This window comes from Cherax quadricarinatus, chromosome 14 (assembly GCF_038502225.1).
Source record: "Cherax quadricarinatus isolate ZL_2023a chromosome 14, ASM3850222v1, whole genome shotgun sequence".
Classification (NCBI taxonomy): Eukaryota; Metazoa; Arthropoda; class Malacostraca; order Decapoda; family Parastacidae; genus Cherax; species Cherax quadricarinatus.
This window is the reverse complement of record NC_091305.1, coordinates 6,254,940-6,282,713: the sequence shown is the minus strand read 5'-3', so window position 1 is coordinate 6,282,713 and position 27,774 is coordinate 6,254,940. Positions and strand designations below refer to the sequence as shown.

The window sequence follows — 27,774 nt, the reverse complement described above, 5'->3', positions numbered from 1 at the left end:
GAGAATACCTGACAGGGAGGCAACAACGAGTCATGGTACGTGACGAGGTGTCAGAGTGGGCGCTTGTGACAAGCGGGGTTCCACAGGGGTCAGTCCTAGGACCTGTGCTGTTCTTGGTATATGTGAACGACATAACGGAAGGGATAGACTCAGAAGTGTCCTTGTTTGCAGATGATGTGAAGTTAATGAGAAGAATCAAATCGGATGAGGATCAGGCAGGACTACAAAGAGACCTGGACAGGCTGCAAGCCTGGTCCAGCAACTGGCTCCTTGAGTTTAACCCTGCCAAATGCAAAGTCATGAAGATTGGGGAAGGGCAAAGAAGACCGCAGACACAATATAGTTTAGATGGCCAAAGACTGCAAACCTCACTCAAGGAAAAAGATCTGGGGGTGAGTATAACACCGAGCATATCTCCTGAGGCGCACATAAATCAGATAACTGCTGCAGCATACGGGCGCCTGGCAAACCTACGGATAGCGTTCCGATACCTCAGTAAGGAGTCGTTCAAGACCCTGTATACCATTTACATCAGGCCCATACTGGAGTATGCAGCACCAGTTTGGAATCCACACCTAGTCAAGCACGTCAAGAAATTAGAGAAAGGGCAAAGGTTTGCAACAAGACTAGTCCCAGAGCTACGGGGATTGTCCTACGAAGAAAGGTTGAGGGAAATCGGCCTGACGACACTGGAGGCCAGGAGGGTCAGGGGAGACATGATAACGACATATAAAATACTGCGCGGAATAGACAAGGTGGACAAAGACAGGATGTTCCAGAGATGGGACACAGACACAAGAGGTCACAATTGGAAGTTGAAGACTCAGATGAATCGAAGGGATGTTAGGAAGTATTTCTTCAGTCATAGAGTAGTCAAGTCATGGAATAGTCTAGAAAGTGAAGTAGTGGAGGCGGGAACCATACATAGTTTTAAGGCGAGGTATGATAAAGCTCATGTAGCAGGGAGAGAGAGGACCTAGTAGCAATCAGTGAAGAGGCGGGGCCAGGAGCTATGACTCGACCCCTGCAACCACAAATAGGTGAGTACACACACCCACACACACACACACACACACACACACACACACACACACACACACACACACACACACACACACACACACACACACACACACACACACACATGGTAATGCATTATTTACAGCTAGCAAAGTCAGGGTATTTCTCCAGAATGGTCTGTAATATACCACTGTGGATAAAATACTTTGCCATTTCTTGAACATTTCTGAGTAAGTTGTTTCTAAATTCATTAATTTTATCACACTCCAGTACATAATGACGCAAGGTGTGACAGTAGTCCATCTGGCAAAGTTTACATTTCGTTTGGTCTACATCTGGTGGTGGTGATTTAACCTGCCATAGATATTTGTAACCCAGCCGAAGCCGGGCAGTAGTGACATCCAAGAGTCTGCTTATCTTGGTGGATGTATCATAGACATGTGGCTCCTCCTGCATGATGGAATGATGATAGATGGACTGACTTGTGTCAATCTTCCTAAGTCTTAAGTCAATAAAGTTCATTTGAAGTTCTTTTCGTATTATTGTTCTCAAACTGCTAACTGACAACCCAAGATTGTAATCTACCCCCTCTTTGAAAGCATACAGCTTAGCCAATTTATCAGTTCTGTCATGCATCTGAAGACCAATGTGAATCCACAGCATGTGCACTCTGACTCCACTGTCCACAATCTTACCATACCTATGTCTGGCTTCTGACACAAGCATGCCACAATTTATACTTAATGAGTTGAGAGCATTTATGGATGACAGAGAATCAGTTACAATTAAAGTGTCAACCTTAGATACATGGACACATTTGAGTGCAAGGAGTATGGCAAACAGTTCTGTTTGAAGGGTAGAGGCCCAGTTATTGATGCGTGCTCCAATTTCTTTATGAGAGCCATCACTCTGTGTGACAGCAGCACTACCAGCTGCACCAGCGGACTGGTGAACAGAACCATCGACGTAAATAATTTGTGAAAGAGTGTTCTGTGTGACTAAGTTATCAATACAGCTTAAGGCATCATGTTTGGCTTCAAGACGAAGCTTTGGTTGTGATTTAAGAAGAGTTTTGGGGGGAAATGGAGGAATGGTAGTTTGGAATGGGGTAATATCCCATGGAGCAGGGAAATGTCTCTGTTGTCTAACTTGATACAGATCATGTAGCTGGTTCATGCGGAGGTCGGTTCCAGTTTTTTCGATCCATCTGGAAGGATGTTCACCAGTGCTGAGGAAAGTTTGAAGGGCTTATGTGCAGGGGTTTGAATGGGCTAGCCTAAGCATATTGACCCCAATAAGGATATTTCTTTCAGTAACACGATCTCTAATGCTTGGAATATTAAGTTCTTTCCGCATATTTAAAATTTTGGCAGTACGAGGGCATCCTAGGATGATCCTCATTGCTTCGTTTTGCAGTTTTTCCAGCCCTCCAAGCTTCCAGTCAGACACGAGTGCAAGTAGTGGCGCCGCATAATCAACCAATGATCTAATATAAGCAAGATACATCATTTTCACAATTTTAACATTAGCTCCATACCTGGGATGAAAACCTGCCACAACTCTAAGTGCTCTCAGCCTTTCTTTGTATTGGCGACAAAGTCTCGTTACAACAGGTCCAAGTAGTGGAACCTCAAAGCCTAGATACCTGTATCTGCTTACATATTCTAGAAGAGACCCATCATGCAACTGGATCTGACGAACTGTGCCTCTCTGCCGAGGAGGACGCCTGTTGAGTATCTTTGTTTTATCCCCTGAGATTATTAACCCCAGGTCCTGACACGAGGCTAGTACATGATTAAGGATGTTTTGGGTGTTGGAGAATCCGGTGGTGTGAATCATTATGTCATCAGCAAAACTAACCATATAATGATGGGGCTGGCTAGGCATGACATTAAATAAGGCATTAATCAAAATGTTGAAAAGGGTGGGACTAAGCACACCTCCCTGTGGGGTTCCTAATTCAAAATCTTTAGTTACACTTCTATGTCCCTGGAACAACACAGACGACTTTCTGTTGGACAGGTAACCTTTAATCCAGCGGAGAAGCCATCCTCCAACATCCATTCTGGCAAGTTCACTAATGATTACATGTCGGTTGGCTACATCAAAAGCGGATTTAAGGTCAAGGAAGGTAGTGTATGAGCAGTCTTGACCTAAAACGCTTTCTTGATAGTTGTGACAGGACCCACAGGCATAACACCAGACACAAACATCTCTATGACATTCCCCGTGTCCGACTAAACCTTTACAAAAATTCAGTGTGTGTCAAAGGACCTAAAATCTGGAACACCCTATCTGAAAACTAGAACTGCAGACACATTCATCACTTTCAAAACTACAGTTAGAAAACATCTTATCTCCCTGATACACCCCGTCAACTAACTACATGATAACCACCTGGTGGCTCACAATTACACTCACTCACCCATTGACTATAAACACAAATACGAACTTAATCTTAAAATAATGAATCCTAACTAGTCATAAGTTTGCCTATGATACTCCAATATAGACACTATGTCTTGTGCCAAAACAAAAGCATTCACATTGCTAAACTCTTAAACTGTAATGTAGTCACTTAGCCTTAATACCATAATTTGTAATAATTTAAAGTTTAGAATTAATCTAAGTCTGCCCGAAATGCCTAGCCATGCTAGGTGTCCTAGTGGCCCCCTCTGTAATTAGTGTTTTAAAACATGCAAACCACACAATATTCAAAATCTGTAAACCACACATTGTAATCCTTATAGAGAATAAACTTGATTGATTTGCCACTCTAATTTCTTAGTCCCCTTTAGCTTTTTTCTCTCTATCTCTTATTTAATCTCCCTCTTAACGTGAGTATATTGATCAATGAGATGACCCTCATATCTTTTGATACTCATATAAATTCCTTTCTTCTGCCCTAAAAGATATTTTTTTATTTTTATTATCACACCGGCCGATTCCCACCAAGGCAGGGTGGCCCGAAAAAGAAAAACTTTCACCATCATTCACTCCATCACTGTCTTGCCAGAAGGGTGCTTTACACTACAGTTTTTAAACTGCAACATTAACACCCCTCCTTCAGAGTGCAGGCACTGTACTTCCCATCTCCAGGACTCAAGTCCGGCCTGCCGGTTTCCCTGAATCCCTTCATAAATGTTACTTTGCTCACACTCCAACAGCACGTCAAGTATTAAAAACCATTTGTCTCCATTCACTCCTATCAAACACGCTCACGCATGCCTGCTGGAAGTCCAAGCCCCTCGCACACAAAACCTCCTTTACCCCCTCCCTCCAACCCTTCCTAGGCCGACCCCTACCCCGCCTTCCTTCCACTACAGACTGATACACTCTTGAAGTCATTCTGTTTCGCTCCATTCTCTCTACATGTCCGAACCACCTCAACAAAAGATGGATATGAAGAATGTGAGCTTATTGTTCATCCGTTTCGGATCATTTCTATCCGATCTCATTTCTCTAAACGGAATAAATGTTCTTTGGGCAGCTTGTATAGTATTTAAAAAAACTGTTGTATTGTTAGTTCTCTTCGTTACCCCAGCCACAGATGATCAGTGTTCTCTTAGCCCAATGGAATCTACTAAGCGAAAATCTGGGACTATTACTGAATTATCCCTACTATCATACTTACAATCGATGCTAAAGGTAATTGATTGTTGCCAAGTTCCTCTGTAATCTCTAGATTATTAACAAGGGTATTATTGTTAGCCAGAACCCAATTAAGCAGATTATTTTCCCTCATTGATTTTGTCACAAAATGATCCAAGAAAAACAATGTTGATCTACCTGCAGGAAGTCGTTTGACTCAGAATTTCCAGTAGATGAATTCCAGTCAATTTGGCTAAAGTTAAAGTCTCCTAGAATTACTACGTTATCGTGTCTTGTGGCTTTAATAATTCCTTCCCAGTCTCCCTTGGTCCCTATCCAAGTTTCGGGAACGGTAAATTACGCCTAAAAATAATTTTTCACGCCTTTCCGAAAATTCTATACAGACTCTGTGTGTGTTCTTTCTTAATACTCGCTTTTATGCAGCAGTTTAAGTGCTCTCTAACATATAGTGCCATCCCACCTTTCTTTCCGTTACTTCTCTCAACGCGGAATAACTTAAAACCCCGAATGTAACATTCAGTAGGCATGTCCCGATTCTTCATATTAAACCACATCTCATTTATGGCAAATACGTCAGTGTTATCCGCACTTGCAACTAATATCAACTCATCCATCTTTTTTCTAGCATTACGACTATTTGTATATTTTTTAGAAGCCCTCTCTTTTCTTTTTCCTTCCTGCTCCTCTGCTATCTCTATTACTCTCCTTATTACCTAGTGTCACTGGCTTTCCAATATTCACCAATAACTCTACCTCATTCTGAGTATAACTGACTTTGATAAAACGCACATCACTACAATGAGAATTCATCCTGCCCAATTCCATTGTATCATATCTCATTGCTTTCCCACAAAAACCCATACCACTAACTATTTCTAGTTTAAAGATAGAAATAGTGGTATGGGTTAGTGGCATTGGCCAGTGCCACCATACCTGCCCTAGATAAGTGAATCCCATCCCTGGCATACATGTCATCTCTGCTATGGAAGAGATTCCAGTTGTCTATAAATGATACTGTAATGTCCTTACAGTGTTTGTCCAGACAACAATTAACACCAGTTGCCTCGGACACCCATTCATTTCCAACTCCTCAACAAAATGCTACATATGACAGGGTGCCCTCCCTTCTTCCTAATTATCCCTATTGCCGATCTATACCAACTAATCAGGTCCACACTCCAACTAGTCAGGTCCAAAATGTCACATAAGTTAAGAATGGCACACACTAGGCACGTTTTCACAGGAACAAGAACACCTTTCTTGGGTTATCCTGGTTGGCTAACCCTCCAGTGTTAAAAATCCCAACAAAATATAATATGTGTGACCTGGAGTTCTAACCCCACCCGAGGTATGCTTGATAAAAGTGCTACAGTCTTGTCTGGCCAAAACTCAACATTTTTATTTGTTTTATCTAATTTTTAAGGAAACTCCATGGAACTTACAATAATAATAATAATGATGATGATGGTGGTAATAATGGTGATAATAACAATAATAATAATAATAATATCCTCTTTATTACATTATTAATTCAAACATAAAAAAATGAAATACCATTGTTATTGAATTTATCCTAAATATATAAATGTAAAATATAAATCATAAATGCACACACAAACACACACACATGCACACACAAACACACACACATGCACACACAAACACACACACACACACACACACACACACACACACACACACACGGACAACTTCTTGGTGTTCTCTTTATTTGATCATTCAGAGTTTAATCATGTTTTGTGGAGGTGTTGAAGGCGTCTCAGTGTCCAGTGGACGCTTAAGAGTCTTCTTGTCAGCAACTAGTAGATGATCTTTAACGTCTGCCAACAATACGCTCTCTTGTGGATCATTGCAGGAAGTAACTATATCATTATTGAATTCAGTCAACATTGACCTGACTAGGTTGATTGCTGTAATATCCGGGTTATATTTCATTTTGTTGGTGAACCAGCGGATGATGTCATCAGGGTCCGTGAGCTTGGAACTAACAACTATGTCCATGAATGCTATAGCATGGTACACGCAGGTACCAGCATATTGTGGTACTTCACCAACACTTAGGAGTCTTCTGAAGCAGGGGTGCTGCTTGAAGTAGTCATTTGCTATTTTGTTGGCGAACTCAGGATTGCCGCCACTGTAGTAGATTAAGGTCCCATCTAGGCAGAAGTACAGAGCGACAACATGAGGGGTTTCCTTCGTCACTACAAAGCGACCGTGACCCTTGGGTAGAAGATGTCCACCAAGTAGATAATCGCTGGAGACAACTTTGCATCTTTTGCCGAACAGACGAGGAGTATTATTAAGAATGGCGACGATATCAGACTTTCGCAATGGTTGGGTGACCTCATTTTTCTTGTCCTGACAGCGGCTGGTGGGGGCACAACCCCCACCAGCCACCATGGTATTAAAAACCTTGGTGGATGAATGGAGCAAGAATGTTGACACAATTCACTCTTTAATTGTATTTAAGGCAACTTTTACATTTCACTTCCTCTGACGTCTCATACTCCAATTAGTTATTTTAGTGTGTAAGCCGCCAGGTATCTGGCATAATATTTACCCAACTTAGAATATATCACACCCCTCTATCTTCCGTGTTAGAAAATAAATTCAGAGTCCCCTGAGGTGCTATAAATAGTTTAGATATTAAATATTATATCTACAAGTGAATGTACAAGGTATACAGATCATAGCTGACATCAATAACATAAAATTTTATAGAAAGCCACTTGTTATGCTGGGCATTTCCCGAAAATGGGGTTAGTTTTGTCCCGAGATGCGACCCACACCAGTCCACTAACATCCAGATGCCCATTTTAAACTGATGGGTGAAGAGGGACAGCAGGTATCTTATGGAAAAACGTCCTAATGTATTCCAGCCGTACCCGAGATTCCAACCCTGGACCTCAGTGTGTGAGGTGAATGCGTTAGCGATCGATCTTTGTACTTAATTTTTTTTGGGTGGAAATCTTGTGTGCCTTGCAACAACAGTCTTTTGTACAAGAATGAAGTATTTTGGAAACAAGTGGAACTGCGAGTACAAGTGTTATAATGCCTATGTATATAAGTACAAGAGCTTTAGAAGAGTATTATAAATCGTATATCATGTACCTAGATAAACGAGAACACGTGAGCTTTGGAAGGATACTGCTGTTTGTGCTTCACGTACCTGTGTACACGAAAGTGCAAGAGCTTTTGAAGAGTATTAGTTCCGTCTCTCCTCCCTATGTACACTAGTGTTACATGTACCTAGGTACATGATACCTTGCTTGTTTATTTAGGTCAGTAACATAGAAAGGTATCGCAGTATATATTCTCGGGCCCCTGACACTTATTGTATGGTCTCTTAACGTGCTAGTGACACCCCTGCTTTTCATTGGGGGGATGGTGCATCGTCTGCCAAGTCTTTTGCTTTCGTAGTGGGTGATTTTCGTGTGCAAGTTCGGTACTAGTCCCTCTAGGATTTTCCAGGTGTATATAATCATGTATCTCTCCCTCCTGCGTTCCAGGGAATACAGGTTTAGGAACCTCAAGCACTCCCAATAACTGAGGTGTTTTATCTCCGTTATGCGCGCCGTGAAAGTTCTCTGTACATTTTCTAGGTCGGCAATTTCACCTGCCTTGAAAGGTGCTGTTAGTGTGCAGCAATATTCCAGCCTAGATAGAACAAGTGACCTGAAGAGTGTCATCATGGGCTTGGCCTCCCTAGTTTTGAAGGTTCTCATTATCCATCCTGTCATTTTTCTAGCAGATGCGATTGATACAGTGTTATGGTCCTTGAAGGTGAGATCCTCCGACATGATCACTCCCAGGTCTTTGACGTTGGTGTTTCGCTCTATTTTGTGGCCAGAATTTGTTTTGTACTCTGATGAAGATTTAATTTCCTCATGTTTACCATATCTGAGTAATTGAAATTTCTCATCGTTGAACTTCATATTGTTTTCTGCAGCCCACTGAAAGATTTGGTTGATGTCTGCCTGGAGCTTTGCAGTGTCTGCAATGGAAGACACTGTCATGCAGATTCGGGTGTCATCTGCAAAGGAAGACACGGTGCTGTGGCTGACATCCTTGTCTATGTTGGATATAAGGATGAGGAACAAGATGGGAGCGAGTACTGTGCCTTGTGGAACAGAGCTTTTCACCGTAGCTGCCTCGGACTTTACTCTGTTGACGACTACTCTCTGTGTTCTGTTAGTGAGGAAATTATAGATCCATCGACCGACTTTTCCTGTTATTCCTTTAGCACGCATTTTGTGCGCTATTACGCCATGGTCACACTTGTCGAAGGCTTTTGCAAAGTCTGTATATATTACATCTGCATTCTTTTTGTCTTCTAGTGCATTTAGGACCTTGTCGTAGTGGTCCAATAGTTGAGACAGACAGGAGCGACCTGTTCTAAACCCATGTTGCCCTGGGTTGTGTAACTGATGGGTTTCTAGATGGGTGGTGATCTTGCTTCTTAGGACCCTTTCAAAGATTTTTATGATATGGGATGTTAGTGCTATTGGTCTGTAGTTCTTTGCTGTTTCTTTACTGCCCCCTTTGTGGAGTGGGGCTATGTCTGTTGTTTTTAGTAACTGTGGGACGACCCCCGTGTCCATGCTCCCTCTCCATAGGATGGAAAAGGCTCGTGATAGGGGCTTCTTGCAGTTCTTGATGAACACAGAGTTCCATGAGTCTGGCCCTGGGGCAGAGTGCATGGGCATGTCATTTATCGCCTGTTCGAAGTCATTTGGCGTCAGGATAACATCGGATAGGCTTGTGTTAATCAAATTTTGTGGCTCTCTCATAAAAAATTCATTTTGATCTTCGACTCTCAGTCTGGTTAGCGGCTTGCTAAAAACTGAGTCATATTGGGACATGAGTAGCTCACTCATTTCCTTGTTGTCATCTGTGTAGGACCCATCTTGTTTAAGTAGGGGCCCAATACTGGACGTTGTTCTCGATTTTGATTTGGCATAGGAGAAGAAATACTTTGGGTTTCTTTCGATTTCATTTATGGCTTTTAGTTCTTCCCGCGATTCCTGACTCCTAAAGGATTCTTTTAGCTTAAGTTCGATGCTTGCTATTTCTCTGACCAGTGTCTCCCTACGCATTTCAGATATATTGACCTCTTTTAGCCGCTCTGTTATTCTTTTCCGTCGCCTGTAAAGGGAGCGCCTGTCTCTTTCTGTTTTACATCTACTCCTCCTTTTTCTTAGAGGAATAAGCCTTGTGCATACATCGAGTGCTACCGAGTTAATCTGTTCTAGGCATAAGTTGGGGTCTGTGTTGCTTAGTATATCTTCCCAGCTTATATCGGTTAGGACTTGGTTTACTTGGTCCCACTTTATGTTTTTGTTATTGAAGTTGAATTTGGTGAATGCTCCCTCGTGACTAATCTCATTATGTCGGTCTGGGGCTCCGCGCATACATGACTGAACCTCAATTATGTTGTGATCTGAGTATATTGTTTTTGATATGGTGATATTTCTTATCAGATCATCATTGTTAGTGAAGATGAGGTCTAGTGTATTCTCCAGTCTAGTAGGCTCTATTATTTGCTGGTTTAAATTGAATTTTGTGCAGAGATTTAAAAGCTCGCATGAGTGTGAGTTTTCATCAGAGCTGCCTCCTGGTGTTATTACTGCAACAATATTATTTGCTATATTCCTCCATTTTAGGTGCCTTAAGTTGAAATCCCCCAGGAGCAAGATGTTGGGTGCAGGAGCTGGAAGGTTTTCCAGACAGTGGTCAATTTTTAACAGCTGTTCCTGGAATTGCTGGGATGTTGCATCCGGAGGCTTGTAGACTATCACAATGACTAGGTTTTGGTTCTCGACCTTTACTGCTAAAACTTCCACTACATCATTTGAGGCATTTAGCAGTTCTGTGCAAACAAGTGACTCTGCAATGTACAGGCCAACCCCCCCCCCTTTTGCCTGTTCACTCTGTCACATCTGTATAGGTTGTAACCTGGGATCCATATTTCGTTGTCCAAGTGATCCTTTATGTGGGTCTCAGTGAAAGCCGCGAACATTGCCTTTGCCTCTGCAAGCAGTCCACGGATGAAAGGTATTTTGTTGTTTGTTGCTGGCTTTAGACCCTGTATATTTGCAAAGAAGAATGTTATCGGACTGGTGGTATTGTTGGTACTGGGGGGGGATTTTTTTTCCGGCATTAGTATCTGTATCTGTTGGTTTGGAGTGGAGGCCATCGACTGTGGTTCCACTCCAGGAATGACTGGATTTGGTGTACGATTTCTGCCATTTCCTGCCAGTTTTTTTTCCTTCCTGGCACTAAAAAACCTCTCCCTCTTGAGTGGCTGTGGCTACCCAGGTTTTCCCATGGCCTGGATGTTTTGTATCTTTTTGTCCCCTTTAGATGGTATGCCTGGCAATTTAAGTTATAGCACAGTCTTTCCTGTACTGAAGAGGTACACAGTTCAGGGTGAAAAAGCTTACAGGAAGGGAGTTTGCATTTTCCTGTTGTCATATGGGCATGGCATTTCCTAGGGTGGTCATAGTTGCACGTCCCATCTGTTTTTCCAGATTTCCCATGCCAGCAGATACCGAGTGCATAGTATGTGCACAGGCTTGGTTTCCGTTTGCCTTGGGTTTCTGTGACTGTATTCCCTGTTGGTGCATGTTTCCCTGTCTTACTTCTATCCTCCCTAGCACCAACAATGGAGCTCCCACCATTTGTTTTTGGTAATATATCCTCACTATTGCTAGTGGAGTCCTCTTGTTTGCTATTTCCTGCGGTATTTCTAGTTTGCAATATTGGTTTTATCTTATCTTTGACTACACTTGTTTCCCTACTATAGCTCCTGTCCCCTATGCGGTCATTCATATGTATTCCTTCCTGCGTATAATTCCCGACTACCTGGACAAAATCTCCAGCTTCACCATTACTGTCTCCCAGGACAGCATCTCCAGCTTCCCCATTACTGTCTCCCAGGACAGCATCTCCAGCTTCACCATTACTGTCTCCCAGGACAGCACCTCCAGCTTCACCATTACTGTCTCCCAGGACAGCACCTCCAGCTTCCCCATTACTGTCTCCCAGGACAGCACTATCAGCCCCCCATTTACTGACTACCAGGACATCATCTCCAGCCTTACAGTTTCTGACTACATGGCCAGTATCAAGGGCAGTACCATTCAGCCCGGACTTTTTATGTTCCCATCTGTTGTAGAAAGCTTCCAGGTTTTCTATGAAAGCAGCTTTGATGTTGACCTCTTTTAATACCCTTGTGATTTTAGTCCACAGATTTATCTCATTTGGGCATACCCAAATTATTATTATTATAATCAAGGGGGAAGCGCTAAACCCGGAAGATTATACAGCGCCTGGGGGGGGGGATGTGGAAGGCATTCAAGGGCATACCCAAAAACACTTCCCTGTTTTAATACTGCTTGTAGCTAGTTCTTGGATATCTGCACAAGGGGCGTGACACCAATTTCCACAGAAATGACAATTTATGCATGTGGAAGCCCGTTTGTTTGACTGACCACAGACTACACACAGCTTCATAATGATTTGAATGGTTGATTTACTGCAATTCTACTAGCAACCTCTTGAATATTCTATTAATAACCTGCTAGGTGGTGCACAACGAAACCGTTTGAAACCAGTCCAGGGTTCGGACCAGTCAAGGGTTCGGACCAGTCAAGGGTTCGGACCAGTCAAGGGTTCGGACCAGTCTATCTGATCTGATCAGTGGGTCACTTATTTAAACCATACTGGTCGGTGATTTGAGCTAACACATGAAGGATCTACTGGAAATTATCTACCCGAGTAATATGTGATTTGATTGATACAAAAGTATAACTTGCGTGTTGAAGAGCCGGTGACTGCTGGCACTCCTACAATGACGAACGGTCGAGCCTGCACCTTTGTTTATCAATCGCTGTATCTAGCTTCTCTATTTTTTTTTCCGTCTCCACCACAATAAATGCTATATTATCACTATAGTTGACTGGTGCAAATTTTGGAGGAAGGGCGCTTTTTCTGTAGTAATAATTGCTTCTCGTTGTGTATATTTTGACCGCTGGTAACTACAGGTTATATGAAATTCACAGTAACGTCTGGTATTTCAAGAAAAAGAAACTAATGAAAGTCACTCCACTTCACTAAGTACCATTATAATACTGGTTAGTTGCTACTACAACACTGTATTCTGCTATTCACTGGTATCACTAGATTATATGCGAGTACACTAGCAGGCCAGGAAGATTATTAAAAACAGCTGACCTGTGGTAAGTTTCTGGCGACTTCTGGCACCTGCCTCTATAGGCTTATCACTTCATTTACAAATTCACCTGTTTTCAAATGACACTTTAGCCTTTATCATCAATATACTAGGGAGCCACTGTAGTATACACTATACACTATGTATACTCAATGCTTTCAGGGAGACTTTCTTTCCTCTGACACAAAGTTCAATATTATTATTTTTCCACACGGGACAGGCCTATGATTCCCCTCTGGCAGTAAACTCTGCTAGGAAGTGCACACTAATTCTCCTTTTTTTACTCAGTATATAATGTTTTCCGCCCAAGATTGGTTCCAGGCGCTAGAGGGATGTATCGTATAGGATTGATGACACAAATTAAAGTTCTAGCACGTAAGAGCGACCGTGAAAACACCAGAAAAACCGGGAGCACAACGAGGCACGCTGACACGCACGATGGGTGTTCCAGAGGCTGAACCAATTATAATCCAGGAATACCTAACGAGGCAAGCTGAGAACACAGACGTAGCAAACCACAATTAGGTAAGCACACACACACACACACACACACACACACACACACACACACACAAAACAGGCCTAGTGTCTAATCGACATGTGCCTAGGACAAAATGGTAACTAACCTCACCATCCTGAGCAAGAATACCTCACATGCCCTGTCTCTATCTTGTAAACAATTATTTTGTCTCTGGCAACATAATTTCCAGTTGGACACAAGAAGCTCGTCTCTACCACCGAAATGAAAATGGACAAGTTCTGGACAAAGTCTGGACCGTACAAACTTGGGATTAGGCTGAGTTGGTTCATTCTATTGAGTGTATGGTCGAACTGGACAGTCATTTAATACTAAGAATTTGGTCCGCTTTATGGCTATTTTAATCGGGCATCTCATTCGACGTATATATATGTTGAGCCCTTGTTATAGGGGTCCGTTTTATAGGACTTTTCCTGTACATTCTTTTTTTATATGTTTTTATATGTGTCCTGAATTGCAGGTGTTGACATGGACCAAGGAGCCGGATATGCTAGCTGAGCCCATACCTGGTATGGACCATAGAGTGGTGGCTGAGTTAAGGAGGAACTTCTTAGAACCTCCATCAACTTTGCCTTACAACCTGTCAAGGGACCTGCAGTACCTACAAGCCAGCACTTCGGGCACCTGGACCTACATACATAAGCACCTCCAACACATTTTCGCTCAGGAGCGGCAAGGTTTCTTTGTGGAGGCAGGAGCTCTTGACGGCCAGCAACTCTCTAACACCCTCTGGTTGGAGCAGGAACTAGGCTGGACCGGGCTGCTGATAGAACCTGATACCTCCAGCTACAGGGCTCTGAGGGCCAAGCGTCGCAAAGCCTGGATCTCTAATACATGTCTCTCTCAAGACGGCTTTGCTAGACGGTCTATCCATGTCGCGGCCACACCAACAGATGATTCAGCACCCCCATGGCACGTCAGAGGAGCATCATACCAATATGGCATTAACAGGAGCAACTTCTTCAAAGACTTCTTGCGTCGTGCAGACCAAACCTACATGACAACAACGTGTTTTCCTTTGGTGTCTTACATCATAGCACTCAATATCTCTAAGATCGACTTCTTTTCACTGGATACCCAAGGTATGGAAGAATATATCCTGAAGGCGGTTCCATGGGAGGAGGTGAGTGTGCGGGTGCTGGTGATAGAGATAGAGGACAGCGCCTACGCACCCAGGATCATCCAATACTTGACTGGCAAAGGATACGTTTTGTTAGACTATCTAACAGACTACATTTTTGTCAAACAAGGTGATCCTGTCCTTAACCACTTGAAGATTTAAATTATATTTTTTTTACACAACAGCCGCCTCCCACCAAGGTAGGCTGACCCGAAGAAGTCATTGCTTGGAAAAGTGCTAAACCCTTAGGATTTAGCAACTAGGGTCAACCCAAGGAGAAGTCCTTGAATCAAGAGTCCATCACCAGCATCACAGAATCTACCATGATGCAGGTTCAAGCGATTGCTTGTAATTATCACGTCTTGTACTCCAGGATACAAGGAACGCCAGTTTGAAGTGTTGTTATATATATATATATATATATATATATATATATATATATATATATATATATATATATATATATATATATATATATATATATATAATATCGCTTCCGCACTCTCATTAACTGTCTCATCGGAAAAAAGGATCAAATGATCGCATTATTATAATAAAAAAGAAGCGCTAAGCCACAAGGGGTATATAGCGCTGCTCAAATGATCGCAATTAAACAGCCAGTGATAGGAAGGCCAACAGTGAAACGTAATTGTGGCTCATTTAAACAGGCACTAATAGGAGAAAATTGGGAGCAGCAGCACTTTAAGCCCTTTCCCCATTTCCCATGTATCCTCTTAGGTTCTACTGTAATAAAGTCATTAGTTGCAAATACGAAAAAAAGGCCACAAAGTAGGCGGTGCCTATGGGCTAGGATGGTCAGTTTTGCCCAACATGCCTAAAAAATGTTTTGCTTGTCCTACTGTCGGCGAGGTAATCTGTAGGTGTCGTTAACTGGGGAAACTAATTTCGTCCAGGAGCATTCTTGAAATACAAATTGCAGGTGAAGAGGTTTCTAGGCATATTGTTTCTTTGAGTAAGAGCGAGAACTGTCAGTATCATCAAGTACATGGAGGTCTTTTGGATGGAGGCTTCGAGCCAATCCGTCTTGTGATATACGAACAATCCGAAATCGATACACATTGTGGTAGAAGCCAGAATCAAGGTCAGCAGGAACTCTGGCACAGGAGTCGAGCAATGAAGAGTTGCCCACAAGCGATGCTGGGTTCAAAGATCCGTGGGCGTGCTGGAGTCAGTTAAAGGGTGCCGCAAAGGAAAGGTGCCCGGGCGGAGGTAATCATAGATAAGACCATTCATGATTAAGGTTTTTCCCTTTTCTCTCTCTCTCTCAAAAAAAAAAAAAATGGAGCAGTGGGAGAGAAAAGATGAACTCCGAGGGAGAAAGCGTAAATTGTCACGTCACGATTAAAATCACACATTTGTTAGTGCATCACTAGAATTTAGTGCGACAAGAAGTGTTGATGGTGCATGGAAACCACTGCATACCCGTCCTTCCATGTCCCGTCCTTCCATGCCTCTTGGCCTGGTGGCTAAAGCTCTCGCTATACACGGCAAGGGTCAGGGTTCGATTCCCAGCAAAGGTAGAAACATTGGGTATGTTTCTTTACATTGGTTGTCTATGTTCCCCATCAGTAAAATGGGTACCTGGGAGTTAGTCGACTGGTGTGGGTCGCATCCTAGGACAAAACTGACCTAATTTGCCCGAAATGCTGAGCATCACAAGCGGTTTACTATATAGCAGTATGTCAGTGATGTCAACTAGGCCTGTATACCTTGTACATGTACTTGTAGAAATAAAGATATTATATTATACTGTATTATGTTATACTAAACTAGCACATAAACCGAGCCAACTCAGCTGACAAGAGATGCGGGTGACCAGAAACCCGCCGAGGTACACGCCCTTTGCCCAAGGGAACCGACAACTAGCCTCCAGTGATATTCTCATCACCCCACGGGGAAAAGAGGCCACCCACCGGAACCCCTGAGGGAGGCCTAGCGTTAAACCCACCAGGGTCATAAGCACATCCCCAGGTAATCAAATTCCCTTGACAAACACCATCACCAAGGTCCTCAATGGAATGGGACAGATATTAGTATTACAACAATTAGAAATAAGCGCTAAACCCACAAGGGTCATACAGCACTGGGACGGATGATCCCGTTTCCCTCATTCCAGAAGTTGTAGTTTGCAAGTGGAATATTCCCAAAGGTCGAATGGAGTTAGGGAGGAAAGGGATTGTATTTAGATTCGATCCATAGGAGACGAGATCTAATTCCACGGACAGTGAGTCCCTCCGCGGCGCAAAGGGTTACTGATTGAAAGGGAAAGGATTTTCGAAGTTTATCATCTTGCCTATTGTGGACAGTTTTATTTAGCTTTTGTTATTGATTTCAGTTACAGGCATTATCTTAAAAATCGCTAAATTCTTCTGACATACTAACAAACGCGTGATGTTTGTCTTAACAATTTACTCATTTTCATTGTAAACTATAATCATAAATAATACAACTTAGGATGGGTACTCATTTATTATATTAAACAATATAATACAACTTACTATCTACATAACAGAACTTGAGACTCTGCAGTAAAATTAATGATCTTAAAATATTGGATACTGAACATCAACAGAACCTAACAAGACTTAATACAACAGCATCCAGTGTCTATATAACAGAAGACGTCTGAGGGAGGTACATGATATTCTTGAGGTGTCTAGTGTCATGTAAACTATTATGATTCATCAAAATGTACTGTTACCTAATGCAATAGATACTTTGCTAAAAAACTAAATTCTTTAATAAGAAAACATCAATTTAATGGGAGTGAAAAATCTTGTAGTATTACTGCCCAAAGTCTTTGCTCATTATTGACTTGTAACATTATCCTATTTTTATTTCTTGTTTATTTTGAATCCTGAAAACAGTCTTGGTTATAAGTACATGTATTTTTTCCCCTATATACACATCAAGCAAAGTAAACTGACTATTTCTGCATACATCATTATGATACATGATTCATTCTGCTTCTAAAGTTGAAAAAAAGTGATCACTTGTGGCACATTCTTGCATAATTTACAAGATTAAAAAAAAAGCTACAACTGTCAGTTATTGTTAAGGGCTACTTATAAAACTTTCATTTCAACTGATTTTAAATATTTTTGAAATTTCGTAAGTTTCGTCTTTACCTCACAAATAAATAAATTATTTTTTGACTAGCAGAATAAAGACAAAAGTACAGTTAATTTCTAAATTATCAAATTTTGTTAAACATTCCAAGTGGCGAAGTTGATGTTTATCTGAAAGACTGCCTAAATTTAGTTACAGTTTCCGTACTAGTTTACTAACTTTCCATCAACTGTTAAAAGCATTTTCGCCTATAGATGCAGAAACTAACCATTTATGCAAGAATTTTCCAGTTAAAATTATTTACGAAAAAAAAAAATTCTACCGCAGCAATTTCATTGTTTTAACTTGGGCTCAAGTGGAATATTAGGCTGGCTGAAGTCTCTAGTAGTACTTGTAATTATAAATGTTCATCGAGATTAATCTTTAAAACTAGGTTAAAAGCGTATATATCAGTCAGTGTTGTAAAGAGGAAGTGCTAGTATATATCAGTGTTGTAAAGAGGAAGTGCTAGTATATATCAGTGTTGTAAAGAGGAAGTGCTAGTATATATCAGTGTTGTAAAGAGGAAGTGCTAGTATATATCAGTGTTGTAAAGAGGGAGTGCTAGTATATATCAGTGTTGTAAAGAGGAAGTGCTAGTATATATCAATGTTGTAAAGAGGAAGTGCTAGTATATATCAGTGTTGTAAAGAGGAAGTGCTAGTATATATCAATGTTGTAAAGAGGAAGTGCTAGTATATATCAATGTTGTAAAGAGGAAGTGCTAGTATATATCAGTGTTGTAAAGAGGAAGTGCTAGTATATATCAGTGTTGTAAAGAGGAAGTGCTAGTATATATCAGTGTTGTAAAGAGGAAGTGCTAGTATATATCAGTGTTGTAAAGAGGAAGTGCTAGTATATATCAATGTTGTAAAGAGGAAGTGCTAGTATATATCAGTGTTGTAAAGAGGAAGTGCTAGTATATATCAGTGTTGTAAAGAGGAAGTGCTAGTATATATCAATGTTGTAAAGAGGAAGTGCTAGTATATATCAGTGTTGTAAAGAGGAAGTGCTAGTATATATCAATGTTGTAAAGAGGAAGTGCTAGTATATATCAGTGTTGTAAAGAGGGAGTGCTAGTATATATCAGTGTTGTGAAGAGGAAGTGCTAGTATATATCAGTGTTGTAAAGAGGAAGTGCTAGTATATATCAGTGTTGTAAAGAGGGAGTGCTAGTATATATCAATGTTGTAAAGAGGGAGTGCTAGTATATATCAGTGTTGTAAAGAGGAAGTGCTAGTATATATCAGTGTTGTAAAGAGTGCTAGTATATATCAGTGTTGTAAAGAGTGCTAGTATATATCAGTGTTGTAAAGAGTGCTAGTATATATCAGTGTTGTAAAGAGTGCTAGTATATATCAGTGTTGTAAAGAGTGCTAGTATATATCAGTGTTGTAAAGAGTGCTAGTATATATCAGTGTTGTAAAGAAGTATATATCAGTGTTGTAAAGAGTGCTAGTATATATCAGTGTTGTAAAGAGTGCTAGTATATATCAGTGTTGTAAAGAGTGCTAGTATATATCAGTGTTGTAAAGAGTGCTAGTATATATCAGTGTTGTAAAGAGTGCTAGTATATATCAATGTTGTAAAGAGTGCTAGTATATATCAGTGTTGTAAAGAGGAAGTGCTAGTATATATCAGTGTTGTAAAGTGGAAGTGCTAGTATATATCAGTGTTGTAAAGAGGAAGTGCTAGTATATATCAGTGTTGTAAAGAGGGAGTGCTAGTATATATCAGTGTTGTAAAAGAGGAAGTGCTAGTATATATCAGTGTTGTAAAGAGGAAGTGCTAGTATATATCAGTGTTGTAAAAGAGGAAGTGCTAGTATATATCAGTGTTGTAAAGAGGGAGTGCTAGTATATATCAGTGTTGTAAAAGAGGAAGTGCTAGTATATATCAGTGTTGTAAAGAGGGAGTGCTAGTATATATCAGTGTTGTAAAGAGGAAGTGCTAGTATATATCAGTGTTGTAAAGAGGGAGTGCTAGTATATATCAGTTGTAAAGAGGGAGTGCTAGTATATATCAGTGTTGTAAAGAGGAAGTGCTAGTATATATCAGTGTTGTAAAGAGGAAGTGCTAGTATATATCAGTGTTGTAAAGAGGGAGTGCTAGTATATATCAGTGTTGTAAAAGAGGAAGTGCTAGTATATATCAGTGTTGTAAAGAGGAAGTGCTAGTATATATCAGTGTTGTAAAGAGGGAGTGCTAGTATATATCAGTGTTGTAAAGAGGAAGTGCTAGTATATATCAGTGTTGTAAAGAGGGAGTGCTAGTATATATCAGTGTTGTAAAAGAGGAAGTGCTAGTATATATCAGTGTTGTAAAGAGGGAGTGCTAGTATATATCAGTGTTGTAAAGAGTGCTAGTATATATCAGTGTTGTAAAGAGGAAGTGCTAGTATATATCAGTGTTGTAAAGTGGAAGTGCTAGTATATATCAGTGTTGTAAAGAGGGAGTGCTAGTATATATCATTGTAAAGAGGGAGTGCTAGTATATATCAGTGTTGTAAAAGAGGAAGTGCTAGTATATATCAGTGTTGTAAAGAGGGAGTGCTAGTATATATCAGTGTTGTAAAAGAGGAAGTGCTAGTATATATCAGTGTTGTAAAGAGGGAGTGCTAGTATATATCAGTGTTGTAAAAGAGGAAGTGCTAGTATATATCAGTGTTGTAAAGAGGAAGTGCTAGTATATATCAGTGTTGTAAAGAGGGAGTGCTAGTATATATCAGTGTTGTAAAGAGTACTAGTATATATATCAGTGTTGTAAAGAGGGAGTGCTAGTATATATCAGTTGTAAAGAGGGAGTGCTAGTATATATCAGTGTTGTAAAGAGGGAGTGCTAGTATATATCAGTGTTGTAAAGAGGGAGTGCTAGTATATATCAGTGTTGTAAAGAGGGAGTGCTAGTATATATCAGTGTTGTAAAGAGGGAGTGCTAGTATATATCAGTGTTGTAAAAGAGGAAGTGCTAGTATATATCAGTGTTGTAAAGAGGAAGTGCTAGTATATATCAGTGTTGTAAAGAGGGAGTGCTAGTATATATCAGTGTTGTAAAGAGTACTAGTATATATATCAGTGTTGTAAAGAGGGAGTGCTAGTATATATCAGTTGTAAAGAGGGAGTGCTAGTATATATCAGTGTTGTAAAGAGGGAGTGCTAGTATATATCAGTGTTGTAAAGAGGGAGTGCTAGTATATATCAGTGTTGTAAAGAGGGAGTGCTAGTATATATCAGTGTTGTAAAGAGGGAGTGCTAGTATATATCAGTGTTGTAAAGAGTACTAGTATATATATCAGTGTTGTACAGAGGAAGTGCTAGAACAAGACTGACCTCGTCAGGGTGAACACCTAGGAACGTGTGTTTCTAAGGTTATCATCAACCATCAACTCTACAACTACAAACAAGGCAGTCAATGGAAGGCAGATGTTGATTGTGGTCTGTTTTGTGCAGAAAATTAGTTAACATCTCCGAGATTTGTAACTGTAAATTGTCTGCCCAATCTACAATGATATTCCAATTTTAACACGTTATTTTAACATCTTTTAAGTTATTCTTTTTACACTGCAAGCAATATGTAATTTCTCAATTGTCTCAAAGTATTATTTAACGATTTAAGAAAATACTAAATATGTGCATCATGAAACTGATACATTTCACTGGTCCCACCTGAATATTATTTTAAGCCAGAACCAATAAAATTGAGGTTCTGTCAACATTTAAAGGGATATTCATCATACACATCATTGTACCCAGTTTCATTGTTTATATAATTACCTGTTTATAAACTCACGTCAACAATAAGTGCAAAGTGAAAAAGGTAACAACAAAGACTACAATAATTCTCTGGACTAAAATGTATGGCCCTTTCGTCCCGGGTATCGTCTAGTAATTCTACATACATTACTTTTATATAAACTACCTCGACAGTAAAGGGAGGCTCAGTTAATAGCTTAAGAATAAATTAAAGCAAAACATACCTTAATTACTAGTGGTAAGTGTCTTGGGTAACAAGAAGGGCAGGGATCTACAGCAGGAGGTCCAAGACTTCTGTATCATCAGAAGAGTGGATCACCTCAGCCTAATGCCACACTTTCCTACACTATAGTATGAACACTCTGACAACAACAGCATTTGTTACACAGTGAAGTCTACATCCTCTCACTAACACACCTACAGTAAGGTATTTGGTTCTTTGTGCTTCCATTTGCATGAAACCCGAGTGAGCGTTAAGCAACAGAGTCAATTTTGTCAAAACTCATCAATATTGCTGCAAGTAAACCACGCACTCTAACATCAACCAAGCACTCTCCCGAACACCACTCACGAGGACAGCTCGATATACTACAGCCTAAACTTCACTCATAAAACATCTGGCGAGGAACCACTCCTCAACCGAAGATACTGAAGACATTAGATATTTGGCTGGAGATGGAGGAGAGAAACCCGGATATACCGCTCTGTGGTGCAGCTCCTTGCTGCTGGTTGGGTCCTCCTACGTACGATGGTCGTCGTTGAGCCTCATGACGATCCTGTTGAACACACGTTAACCAGTAAATAAATGAAAATTGAGCAATAATCCTAACTTGCGGTTTAACAACACAACGCTGTCAGTGATGTCTAATGACTTTGGTCTACATTTGCCTAAGAATTCGCCTTCCAAAATGTCTACAGTTTGACAAGTTAACAGTCTTGGTACATCAAATTTCTGAGCCTAGTAAACTTAAAAACTGATGTTAAGCAAGGTTGTAGAAAGTAGTTTAGGAGTTACTGTAGGACCCTCGCTACCTTAAGGAACAACTCAACTCGGCTTTAGAAACCTGTATCAGAAATAGAAATTAAGTTACTTTATTTGTGATGCTCTTCACTATGTGAGGAAAAAAAATAAATACTCGTGCCTTAATGTCCTGTGATATGAATTTAAAAATCATTACATTTTCGGTCTAGTCCTGAAGGCTAAAAATTGGGGAAAAAAAATCAAATATTCTCTGCTTATATATAAGAGACTTTCAATATTGTCAATGAATTCAAAAATACATGCAACAGACTTATTAATGATGCACTGAGAGTCGGGGATATAAATTGAAAATCAACATCATTACCAACACATGACATAAATAAAGCAACAGATAAAACACAGAGAAGCAACAAATAATGAAGCGAGCAACAGTCAGCAGCTAGTGAAGGAACAGCAACAATAAAGAAGCCAAATAATAAAACCAACAGATAATAAAGGGCGGTTAGATTATAGTTATTTAATAAGGAATTTGGGAAGCAAGAGAGAAGTGGACACTAGGCTGAACATCGACCTTAAGATTCCGCACATAACGTAGTCTGATGTTTGGGTGCTAGGCCACTATATTTTACTTATAAATTCGCATACGTGTATCATGAAAAATGCTGCCTATAATGAATAAGTATGCTTCAAGAGTGCGAGGAGGTGCGCTGATTGCTTGCTGAACCTGGGTTGATTGACGGACTAGACTACATGTGGACGGTCACTGAGATCGTCACCTGTACTGCACCAGTCATGGATACTATCATTAAAGTAAACGCAACGTGCGTACATTTACACACGTACGTACGCACAAAAGCTGTGACTCGATAGGTGAGTACGTACATACGTCCGTGTAGGCACGCACGCACGCGCGCACACACATACACCTGACGACACGAGGACAGGAGGGTTAAGGGATGCATGATAAAGACATGCAAAATACTGCGAGGAATTGACAAGGTGGACAGAAACAAGATGTTCCAGAACTGGGACACAGAAACAAGGGGTCACAATTGGAAGTTGAAGACTCAGATGAGTTAAAGAGATGTCAAGAAGTATTTAGTCATAGAGTTGTCAGGAAGTGGAACAGTTTGGCAAGTGAGGTAGTGGAGGCAGGAACCATACATAATTTTAAGACGACCCCTGCAACCACAAATGTGCACAGATGTGCCTTTAACATCCACTGACATAAAAGGTAACATCTCAAAGAAATTAAGTTATTTAATGTTTAACTTCCCTGTGTTATTTAATACCCATTGTGCAATAAGCATTTCTTATATAATGAAAATATTCATTATAACTCAGAAAAATATATACAAGTATCGGTATCGGCCGAAAAAATGGGTATCTAAAAATTTTGGTATCGTCCCATCCTTAGTACTACATACACCAAGACACAGAAATCTACACACACGAAGATTACATTAATTCCTATATGAGGAATTATTGTATTCTTGACCAGAATTAATAACTGATCGACGTAACTCAATACGGAACATCCCAGACAATTTTTCTTCTCTCGTAAGTTTTTTTTTTTTTTTCAAGGAAGGTTCCTTGATGTTGGTGAGGGGCTCTTGATTTAGGGAATTGGATCTGTGCTCCAGTTCCCCGAATTAAGCCTGAATGCCTTCCACATCCCCCCCCAGGCGCTGTATAATCCTCCGGGTTTAGCGCTTCCCCCTTGATTATAATAATAATAATAATTCTCTCGTAAGAAATACCTTTTATCAAACTGTGCTCAGTCTGTGTCAACATTCTTAACTTGACCATAACTTCGCAACACGTAAGTGTTAAGATATTATACAATGTCATAATGATCAATTATGATCAAACGAAGTTTTAACAATGCCTAGTCAATGCTAAACCAACACTTACCCCACGAATTTATTAATAATAAACAACAATAAGGTATCGAAGAGTTTACCGCATTACATTAGTAAATATTGAAGTGGAAGTACACTACTGTTTACAAGTAATTATCATCATCATCATCATCATTATCATCATTATCATCATCACAGGTGTTCATTAAAGTCCATCATAGCTATGACAACAAGCAATTAAATAAAAATCACTCATTTCATAAACCATCAATTAATCAACAAGTCTACAAACTGAACTTCAGTTTAGACATTCACATTAATTAACTTCACAACAAAAAAAATGCACACGAATACAGAAAAACATAATACAGTCTGGAAGAATTATTAACTGCGAGAAACACGTGCATTAAGAAACACAGGAGACATTGTCAACATACAATGTTAGTCTAGTTATACTGATCAATATTTCAGTAACTTACAAGTACCTGAGTGTGTGATACATGCAGGAAACAGTTCTATATGCAGGTCTTTGTTAGGATTATTGCCAAAATAAGTACCTGGCAACTTTATTAATCTGATTATAGAAGTCTTGTTTGTAAGTTGTCATGCACTCATAGTTTTTTTTATTCTATAAAATAAAAAAAAAGCACTATTGCAGCTAGTATGATATTTAATGGCACAAGAATTCTGGCGTTATTCATTTCTATAAACTTTGTTAAAGGACTTAGTCTCATGCAATCAACTTCACCATGTACGCACACAAGCAGTGTAAGCATGCACTACCACCATTGTACAACCATACCCGTGACGACTAAGCTACCATGGAGTGTAACCTCGACGAGGCTGCCATGCACAGTGTCTTAATGCCACTTGTTGTGCTCCATTGCTGCTGTGTGTGAGGGAAGGGAAGGGATGGGGGGCTGCCTGTCTACCCATGAACAATCCTGGTCCCTGAGCCTCCACTAACTTTGCTGATATGAATACTTTGTATCGTTCATGATTGACTTTGAACTCTTAGTTGTCCACCGACATACTTTTTCTAATACTTTTTAATTCCAGGCATTTAACGAAGGTGATATTTAAAGGCTTATTAAAAGCCTTGCTCTGAGACCGGTGTTAATAATCTACGAGTTACTTAAAATGCATGTAAAGTAAACTTTGGTAAATATGTTAAGATAAGACACACAAGATATGGCTTACAAAATTTCGGTATCACAGACAAGACCATTACTATATAATATAAAGAGCTTTTCAACATGTTATCACAACGGCACTAAGAAATTAATTTCACCAGCACGACAGGATAAGAAAGATTAGAAGCTAAATAGAAAAATAAGTGTCATACCATACACACACACAAAAAAACAAACTAGTTACACTACATAAAGTTAATCCAAATTTCTACCCTTTAGGAAAACAATATGGTCCCGCAGAATAAATCAAAACTACTCGCAGCCTAAATAGCTTTATCATGGAAAATTTATCCGAGGATCTCGAGTTGTGAATGAAAATAAAATATTGTAGTTAGGAGGTGGCGCCAGAGCTACGAGGAAATGGTTTTTCAGTTGGTGTAGAGCGCTTGGCCCGCTAAGAGAATTAAAGCTGTGGTCCATAGTGCTGGTTTACTCAGAGGTACCTGATGGGAAGAACATGTTCGTTGTTAGTGGCAGAAGAATGGCTCAGAATAAGAAATTCTCCGTACTGGCATATACACAGAAAGTTGTCTGACTACCTCAGATTATTAATGTACTTTCTGTATTTTTCTGAAAATATGTTTAAAGACTACAGCTGATATGTGAACACCAATAATAGAAGTGCCATGCATGAATCATGCAAGTTATTTACGTAGTTATCAGATGTGACACCTATTTTGAGTGTGTATACAGATGTAATGATCACAGGTTCGGGCATAACACAGAATACAGAAACTTGTTTGGATGAAGCTTCGATAAGGATAGATCCTCAAGCCAAGTCAGACTATGAAGCTCTGCCCTGAGCGAAACATTGTGACGAAACCTTGTTCTGTATCTTGTGTCTTCATACCCAGACATCTTATGTATAACATGAGGGGATGGTAATATAAAGTAGAAGCCGAGGTAAAGGAAAGACAGAAGCAGGATTTAATATTATTGACCCGTCTGCCACCAACTCGGACATACAATGTCTGCTGATACACAGGAACTGGTCACACCTGACCGTGTGATCAACGCACCCAAGATAAAACTATAATCAAAAGGAAGCGCTAAATACCCAAGATAAAAGTTTCCTCTAATCCGCTGTTGAACGCGTCATGAAATGCAATGTGTTACTAGTATCTGCCCCAACATGATCACCAATAAATATTAAGTGATATTCTGTAACCTTATATTTCTATTTAAGTCCAGAACTCCTCCCAACCTTAATCAAGCCTTCAAGCACACGAGTCTCGTGCACATGCATGATATAGTTAAAAGATCCCGAAAACCTGTTAGCGTGCTTCTTATAAGGTAGTTGTTGCAGGGACGAAGTCAATGAGCTCTTCAACCTGCTTCTTTAATTACACCGAAAAATCGTAAATTTTCATTTTTTTATTAGTGTGTGATAATCTACAAATTTTAGCTAAAATTTCATGTCAAAAAATGTCTCCATCTACTCTGAAACGTCGAAATATTCAATATGTATTTTTATGGGATTTTCATATGACTTTTTAAAAAACGTGAAATATTTAAAAGTATAGAAATATGTGCTAAAATTTTATTCTATTTGCAGGTTATTGAGCCCAACCTTACCAATCCTTGCAGCTGTGCACGGAAGCTGCCTCAGCAACTTCATCATTCACTTGCCTTGAATTTACGGGGTTGAGCTCTAGCTCATTGCCCTGCCTTTAAACATTTAACTGACTTAAAACTATCACAGCCCTGTCATTTTTCAGAGGGGACGTTGGGGGGGAAAACAAATAAATCTTAACATTTTTAAGAGAAGAGATTATCATCTATATGGTTATAAGTATCTCCTGTGTGCGATGGGTGAAGATGCGAATGCTTAAGTTGAATAACAAAAACAATACATGCTCACGCAAGTGTAACATCCATCAGATCTCGCACTGGAGGTCAAAGACAACGTTTAATATATCGAGGCAGGTGAGGCCGGTCTTCACAACCTTCACTGCCCTGAGTTACGAGTCTATCCCAGTCATCCTTATGGCGAATATTTCACCGTTACCTCAGATTTTCCATCCTCTTTTGGTCTATCCAGCGTCTTCATGGCCCACTTCCATCCACGGTGATGTGTTAACCATCCCTTGTTCCCCTTCTTTGTGAGCGATCTATGAAGCAGGAATTACCTTTCTATTATCCCCGCTTAGGTTAGGTTAACCTCAACTAACAGTCTAACCTATACCTCATTTGTAAGAATGTTCGGCTCAAGAGAAAGAACCCGGGTTCGATTCCTGGGCACTCCGATACGCAATATTACGTTTTCACCTGGTGCTGCTGTTCACCTAGCAGAAAATAGGTACCCGGGTATTAGT

The 27,774-nt window shown here is 40.1% G+C and overlaps 2 protein-coding genes across 11 annotated transcripts in view; one reads left to right on the top strand and one right to left on the bottom strand.

The window, feature by feature from the left end:
• Positions 1 to 14,925, top strand: part of LOC128695782 (protein Star-like) — a 128,495-nt gene extending 113,570 nt beyond the window's left edge. The window contains exon 2 of the mRNA XM_053786608.2: positions 13,882 to 14,925. Within this exon, the coding sequence (XP_053642583.2) occupies positions 13,909 to 14,703 (795 nt within the window). The 5' untranslated portion in view covers positions 13,882 to 13,908 and the 3' untranslated portion in view covers positions 14,704 to 14,925. The remainder of the gene's footprint in view (positions 1 to 13,881) is intronic.
• Positions 14,926 to 17,016: 2,091 nt separating this feature from the next.
• Positions 17,017 to 27,774, bottom strand: part of LOC128695704 (carboxypeptidase D) — a 246,567-nt gene continuing 235,809 nt past the window's right edge. For 7 of the 10 annotated variants that reach the window (XM_053786545.2, XM_053786532.2, XM_053786555.2 and 4 more), the window contains one exon: positions 17,017 to 22,198. In XM_053786545.2, the coding sequence (XP_053642520.1) occupies positions 22,058 to 22,198 (141 nt within the window). In that variant the 3' untranslated portion in view covers positions 17,017 to 22,057. Of the gene's footprint in view, positions 22,199 to 25,068; positions 25,903 to 27,774 lie in introns of all 10 variants that reach the window. The other 3 variants (XR_011391986.1, XR_011391985.1, XR_011391987.1) reach the window with 1 other exon arrangement.